The 8,062-nt window shown below is 38.9% G+C and overlaps 1 protein-coding gene across 4 annotated transcripts in view; it reads right to left on the reverse strand.

Moving 5' to 3' along the window:
• Positions 1-621: 621 nt before the first annotated feature.
• LOC108737835 overlaps positions 622-8,062 on the reverse strand; it is a 133,468-nt gene continuing 126,027 nt past the window's right edge. For all 4 annotated transcript variants that reach the window (XM_018470953.2, XM_018470954.2, XM_018470956.1 and 1 more), the window contains exon 9: positions 622-3,933. In XM_018470953.2, the coding sequence (XP_018326455.1) occupies positions 1,070-3,933 (2,864 nt within the window). In that variant the 3' untranslated portion in view covers positions 622-1,069. The remainder of the gene's footprint in view (positions 3,934-8,062) is intronic.

The following is an 8,062-nucleotide window of genomic DNA, read 5'->3' on the forward strand; positions in this document are numbered from 1 at the left end:
CCTCTGTTCTCCTATTCTTTCCAATACCTCTTCATTTCTAACCTTTTCTACCCACGTTATCCTCATCATCCGCTTCTAATCTTTTCTTTTCCGCCGCGCCCACTGCCCATGTTTCGCACACGTACAACGCCGTGCTCCAAACATACACCTTTAACAACCTTTTTCGAATTTCTAAATTAATCGTTCGCGAGCATAGAAGTGACTTATTTTTATTAAAGGCGACACGACCCTGCACTATCCTCTGCTTTATATCCCTACTACTCCTTCCATGCTGACTTATCTGACTTCCTAGGTATCTAAAATCAGCCACTTCTTCTAATTTTTCGTCTCCTATCTTTATATTCGCTCTTTCCCCACTTTTTCTTCCCTTGCATACCAGTATTTTAGTTTTACTTTTATTTATTTTCATACAGTACTGATCTGTCAGTACCGCTTCCATTTTAATTAAAGCTATCTCTAACTCCTCCTTGCTAGATTCTAATACTGCTATATCATCTGCAAATCTAAGCATACTAATGTTTTGCCCATGTACATCTATCCCTACAGTTGTACTCTCTTTAATGATGTTGATGGCGTCTTCGATGTATAGATTAAAAAGTAGCGGTGACAGTGTGCATCCCTGTCTGACTCCCCTCCTAATATTTACTTCTCTACGTTGCAGCCCCAGCTCTATAACTGCCTGTTGCTCTCCTATATCAAGCAAAATTATGCTAAATTACTTAGCATTTTTCGGGACATAATTAATTAAGCACAAGCACATCGTCAATTTTGCCTAGCTAAAATCTAGACTGGCCTTTTTCTGATGAAGAACTAATTTTTTCCTGACAGTTACAAGGAGTAACTGCACTAATGCAAAAAGAACTTATTACACTTCAGGACCCCAGCCAAGCTGAACCTGCCTCGGAAAATTTTAAGCCTGATTCCTAGACGCTTGCGTAAGCTCTAAGTGTTGACAAGGATTATTATCAGTCCACAGGGACACCTTATTATGTGCCACTAACAACTGTCAAATTGGATCCAATTGAACAACCAATCAAAAATGAGAATATTAACGTAAAAAAGTTCAAACCTATATTTCTATATATACTTGTTGACACATAGTACTGCCTCTGCCTCTGAAAAAAGAAACGCATGACGCAATAAGAAATTGAAAACTTACCGCATCTCTAAGGATTTCCTCTCTAGACATGATGTGAGGTCGGTTTCCCCTTTCCCCATCCAAAGTGATCGAGTAGACGTCAGGGGGTTCGATGGCGTTCAAATGACCTGCATAAAATAGTCCAGCCATTACGGTCAATACGCGTAGTTTGTCAATTTTGAGGTGTTCAGTGGTCAAAATACATCGATTGTCTTGTTTTTTATTTGTCACATCATTTTCAGTAGATTCAGGAATCTTCTGTGCAGATGGTTGATTATTATTAACATTGGGAAGTACTTCAGTCGGTTCAGGTAAATGTTCTTCAATAGTTTGGTCATCAATTTCCATGTCTTCATCGCCTTTCGTTTCGTGGACTTCTTCCATTTCGTTTGGTTCATCTTCATCTTCCCATTCACTATTACCTTCCTCGTCGACTTCTTCCTCTTCTTCGGCGTGTTCTTTGATTGTAGGTTCTGCTTTCAATTTAGGTCTTATTTTACATGATTTTTCAGCTTGATCATCTACACCATTGCACATGATATTGTTATTGGTTCTGTGCTTGTTCAGTTTCTTCTTGTTGTCTTCGACGTATCGAGGTGGACTGTTGCAGTAGAGAAGATCAGATTTATTTTGCATCTGGAATTTTTCCTTTGCGGCTAAAAGGTAACCGACAAAGGTCCCCTTCTTTGGTTTTTTGGCCACAATTGTTTCTGTTGCTATTCGAAGACCGGATGACGACATAAGCTTCTTCGGTCTCCCGACCTTTCTCTTCTTCGAAGACGATATTTTTTCTGGAGTACTGTCGCTCAAATCAGGAGAGTATGTTCTCTTACTGGATTCAAATCTGTAACTGAATGGCAAAGAGTCTAAATGGTTTATTGGAGCGGAGTGGTGTTCGATTTTCAAATGTTCTGCCGGTTCAATAGCACAAAGAGTTGGTGGTTTGAGGAGTTCATTTGGATTCCTGTTCAGATTGACAGAAGAATCGATTTTATCGAGGAGTGGTGGAGGTGTAATACTCCGATCTGAATGAGATCTTTTCTTCTCTCTCTTCTTTCTTTTAGAGCTTTTCTCTTCGGATGATTTCTTCTTCGGTTTCAGTTTGCTCAGTTCGCGTTGCTTCTCTTTGTATTTCCGTTGAAGTTCGGCCAGTTTCAGTCTCATGTCGAGTTCCATTGCATTCATCGCCGGCCAGTCGTCTTTGATAAACGACGGCTGGGACTTACTTGCGATGTATTTTCGGACTTCCTCTTCTGATTTTCGAGATTTGTACGCCCGGTGGTCTTTACAATTACAGTTTTCCATTTCCGTAAAGCCACTGCTACACTTCGGTTCGTAATAGTCCTCATATGGCACTCGATTTATTGGAACGGGATCGCTGGAGACGATATAGTTACGTTCACTATCACTATTATAGATACGTTCACCGTTTTCGCGTCGTTGAGCACGTTCGCTGTCACTTTCGTGCTTACTTCTTCTGCTACTTTTATTTTTGTACCTGTAGTGTTCGTTTCCGGTTTTGATTCGTTTGCGGCGCGATTCGTCTGAAGAGTGCTTTTTGGATTTGCGTTTCTCTTTCTTCCTCTCGTGTCGTTCCCAATAAGTTATGTCTTTGATGGTTCGATTTTCGTGCATCTTCTTCTTTTGACCCTCGACTTCTTCCAAGATTCTTTGTTCGGCCAATGCGCAAAGAAGATTAAGACCACCAAGATTGTCATCTACTTGATTTTGATTTTGAGATGATATCGCAGTTTCTTTTTCGATTTTGATGGTAGCAATCTCCGCTTCGGACAGACGAGGCACCTTTGCCTCGTCAACTTTTTCGCATTTAATTATTAATGGCTTTTCTTGATTTTTTCTGGAGTTTTCGAGTTCGAAGATACTGTTTGATAAAAGTTCGAGACCGCTTATATCCGGTTTAGGATCTGAAGCGGCTTCCGGCGTTTTCGGAGGTGTGTTCTCCAAATTATCAGGAACCACAGCCTCGTTTGTAGAAGAAGAAATTGGTTCCGGTGTTTCGCTTTCGATAGAAGATCGGACCACGTCTGCTGTGTTATCATGGACGTAACCGTCAGGTAATTCGAGTATTTTTTGCCTAGGAGTTTTCTCTACTGGGGTTGTAGAAGAAGTGACTTCCTGAGGAGAACTTGCCAAAATTATTTTCTCCTTTAGTTCTTCGGGTTGCTTGTTTTTCGCCTCGCCAACAACGTCACAAAAAGCGTGAGTTGTATTGTCATCTTCGCTACAAAACGGCGTGTCCGTTTGATTACTTGCATCCTGTACTCCGGGTAATTCTTCCTCTAGAATCGTATTCGTTTCTGGAGGAGGCGTCAGACATGCAACAGGAGACGTGGCCTGAGACCTGCAAGCCATCTCTGTCGTTGCGGATGGAGTCTGCGATAAAATTAAATTCGTGGGGTGCTGATAAATCAGGTGAGTGGTGACCAGAGGTGCCATGTTTTGTTCGGTGAACACAGAGCCCGTGCTGTTAGCCACAGTACTGACGGCCTGCAACGTTTTGGTCTGGTCGAGAGTGCTCGTCGCCGCGTCGGCTTCTATTTTAATCAAAGTGGTCGTTGGAATGGGCAAAGGGATTTTTCTTTTCGCGTCCGTGGTCGTGACGGCCAACAGTCTGGTGCTGTGTGTCTGCGTGTGCTGGTGTAAGGTCGTGCTAGATGAGAGGAAGTCGGAAGACGCCGAGCTGAGGAGTTGAAGAGGAGGAGGAGGCAATGGAGGAAGCAAGACCGAGGGCGGCTGTTGATAGCTGGGCCATACCACAGCTTGTTGCACTTGTTCTGAAAAACGTGAGACTTGTAAACGCAACATGCGGCGTCATAATGAAATCGACGATAAGACGAAAAGAGGAGGGCTGATGGAAAATGGGAAGTGGACGAGGCTATTCAAGAAAATTAATGTTGAAACATAATTTTAAATAAATCGAGAAAACGTGAAACATGAAAACAATATGCATGAAAAGGAACTAATGAGTTATGAATGATTAAATAAATGCGTGAAAGTAAAAAATTGAGAGAGAAAGTAGAACTTAAACTTAATACACATATTGGTAAATGTCTAGATGATGGCCCCCACCCCCTTCGGGGGTTCGAAAGGAGAGGTCTCCCCCACCACTGTACCATAAAAAGTTCGTGGCGGTCTCACCACCATAAAAAGTTATGAGGGTTNCTCTGAATTTCGAATAATCGCTTACAAAATTACGATGTTTACTTAAGGCCTTAAATACAGTATTTTTGCGTACTTTATGTGTCTTGTAAAGTATAACGTACGCACAGTCGAAATAGAGTACAATACTTTATAATAAAGTACGGGTGGCAACCCTAAATACAGTAGAACCTCAATAAGTCGAAAACCTCTAAAACTCGAAAAAATGTTTTGTTCCCTTCCCTTCAACCCCCAAAACCTCCATTATTCGAAATTTCAACCCTCTATTAATCAGTAAGTCCCTGCAAGCCTTTTGGTACTTATTTTCCCTCTATAACTCGAAAAATTAAATTGGACCTCTGTATCTCGAACATAGTATTGTTTTATTTTACAACCTTTACAACTCGATAATTTGAAACTTATTACGTCTATTTAATATTTCACTTCTCTAACTCAAAATTAGTAAGAATAAATCTTACCCTCCAAAAGTCGAATTAAAATCCTCCATACGTCGAAAACTTTAACTGGAATTTTTTTGGCGTTTCCCTTGATGTTCGAGTTATAGAGGTTCTACTGCATATCCCACATCAATTGATATCAAACAATCAGCTGTTCAAAACAATGCTCTTTGATGTCTAATTGATAATTGACTGAATATAAACAAGAACAAACCCAAAGACCAACGACAAACTCTCGTCCACGACGTTGAACAAGTTGGACAACGTGACCGAAAAACTGAATCCATTAACACGACCGGTTATGACAAGAAGCTCAAAATCAGTTAATCATCAGATCATCAAGACATTTCTTTTTGTCGTAATTTGTTGATATTATGATTTATAGTTGGAAACTGGCTAACTGATATCGAGCTTCTTGTTCTTGTACATGGGTGGATTCACTTCTTTGGTCCAATTGTCCAACTTTTTCGTAATTTGTTCTGTCTAAATTCAATCAATTCATCAAGAAAACATTATTTCTCAATAGATTTGGTATCACTTCTGAGATATGATCAGAACCAATGAGTTATTTGACGTTGAAAGCGTCCATTTACTCTATTTATCACATTTTGTAACGAGTTGAGGTTCTTCGAATAATTTTCACCAATATCGATTAGAGCAAAATATTCCACAATTAATGTCCAATGGAATTGAATATTTTTTGGGATTAATTGTCAATAATATAAACAAAAATATTGGAATACAATTAAATTGTGGTATACGAATACTGCAATTATAGATATAGTGACACTGAATTAAATATTTTTTGATGATTGCCAAGTATAAAACAATTAGTATAACTGATCAATGGCGAAAACTAAAATTGTTCGAAAAAACCCCGATTTATTCAAAATTTCCAATATCAAATTCGAACTCGCATATTACTAGTCGAAATGTCCCAATTATCTGAAAATATTCGCCAAAGGGAACATGCTTCGTTACATTTTCAATCGTTTTATTTTTGCAATTTAGTAAAAACATATCGAAGATAATCCATTTCGAAACGAAATCTTTTTGGACGCAAAGAATCTTCCAAAACAACTTATTTCAATTTAAATGTACACGTAATTCTGAGTTCTCGTAGGTTTGTAAAAGTCGATGTATACTAGCTCAAATATTTGAAGTTCGATTTAAAATACGTTTGAACCATAAAAAAGTTTTAAATGCTCGCAAAATGTCGCCGGTTCAGACAGACGTTTCTTCCAGAAACCGTAGCTGACATACTTCCAAACCGAATTGGAAGCATAGAAAAGTACAGAGCTATAATATCTGCTTATAGCGTATTTTATTTTTAACTCGCTAAAAGGGAATCGTTTTTAAACATAGGCAAATATTTTTTCAAGTTCAAATGATAAACGACTTCATCTATCAAAACTATTGCTTTCGATGATTGGACAACTTACCGGATACTGTAAATTAAGAGGACATCCAGCTGTCTCTTCCGGGTGATAGAACCATTTAACTCTTACAACCATCGTTCCGCATGTTTCCCACATTGCTTCAATTTTGCCAATGTACGGTCTATCAGGTCGCCCAGTAGACAGAAACACTGCCGAATCGCCAACCTGCGTCAAACACAAACAATTTACATTCCCAAAATCTGCTTCAGAATTCTTTGATATACCATAATGATTTCTTTTCCTCTTTGTATTGCTTTGAAGAATTGTTTTCGTGATCTTCCTTTTGCTTTTGGTCTTTTGTAACCCTTCCCTGACCAACTCCATAATTGGCGTGCTGGAAGGAATGCTGTCATTTTGCTTCTACTCTCACAGGATTCTTGACGATCTCGAATTTTCTTGGATTTCTTCTGAAAGAAAAGTTTACGTGGAGAACGAATTCGACCTCATGCTCAGTAATGTAACTTACTTTGCGCTTAGATTCGATAATATCGTCCATAGTCACTTCATCATCAGGATTTACTACCTGATATTCAGGATAGTCCTCTTCGAAATTCTCCGCGTCTTCTTGTTCTTCAGAAGCTACATCAGCTTCATTTTCATCTTCCTCGATGATCTCAGGTTCAAGGGGGGCATGTGGTGGTTCTTCAACAGTAGAAATTACTTCTCCAACTTGTACTTCTTCTTCGACTTCATTGTCATTCGTCTCTTTCAAAGATCTTTCTTCGCTGGACTCTTTACTGTGATGATGCTTCTTGTGTTTGCGATGCTTCTTATGGTGTTTCTTGTGTTTACAATGTTCGTCACAGAACTTGTGCTTCTTTTTCTTCTTCTTGTCTTCGTGCACAAGCTTTTGCTTCAATTTGTCTTTCTTTTTCTTTTTCAGTCGTTTACGTTCCTTATGGATTGAATCGACTTCCTGTTTGTTTAAATCTTTATTTTCCTTTTCTTGCTCGCTAAGTTTGATTTTCGGAGCTTTGTTGTTTGGAAGTGGAGGAACTGCTATAGAAATACATTGACTTAATCTTCGTTCTTCGTTACTAATACTATTTACTGAAGTTCTGCGTCTTCTCTTGCTCAAACTGAGCAGGGGATTTGGATCATACTCTATTAAAAAAATGGAATCATAATATTCTTTTTGGAAAACGAAGGAAACTATTTCATACCCATGATTGGATAATCTGGAGGCAAAAGACGAATGTCCTCCAAGGCAATCCTACCACTGTCACCATCGTCAAATTCGACGGCAACAAATTTGGAATCTAGTACAGGATCTGGTGTGCCAGGTTCAGCTACACTTCCTGGGTACAAACAGCGATATTGTTGGCTCCAGTACGCACACAATCTTGTACCAACAGAAAGTTCTTCAGTCGAAGATGGAGATATCTCCACGATCTTCGAAAATTAACCAATTAGTCGTAGAGATTGTCTCAATCATTAATCAGTAGTGATAAGCAAAATTACCCGTCACCATCATAAAGTTACTGAACTAATCGTAGATTTTAATACTACTATTATATTATTTGTAGTATTTTAGAAATACGTTGCCTATTATCAGACTCGATAAAAAAAGACAAGTGTTGGTAGGATTAGAACAGAAATTTCGCCTTTCTGAGGATGCCAAAGCGCTGTGTGATCATTGTCACAAGCATTTTCGGTCGCTAATCCTGACACAATATACTTCAGATATTTACTACTATCGGGTTGTTCGGAAAGTCATTTCGTTTTTTCCCGACAGAGGATTTAATTGTATTCTTTTGCACCCAACTTCACATTTAAGCCGTATAATTTTTATATGCTTTGAGAGCTCATATAGCAAGGCTTGTGTGTGAAAAATTCCAATTAATTCTACGCAGTAGTTTTTGGTTGGT

Source organism: Agrilus planipennis, unplaced genomic scaffold (genome assembly GCF_000699045.2).
Source record: "Agrilus planipennis isolate EAB-ADULT unplaced genomic scaffold, Apla_2.0 scaffold3, whole genome shotgun sequence".
Lineage (NCBI taxonomy): Eukaryota > Metazoa > Arthropoda > Insecta > Coleoptera > Buprestidae > Agrilus > Agrilus planipennis.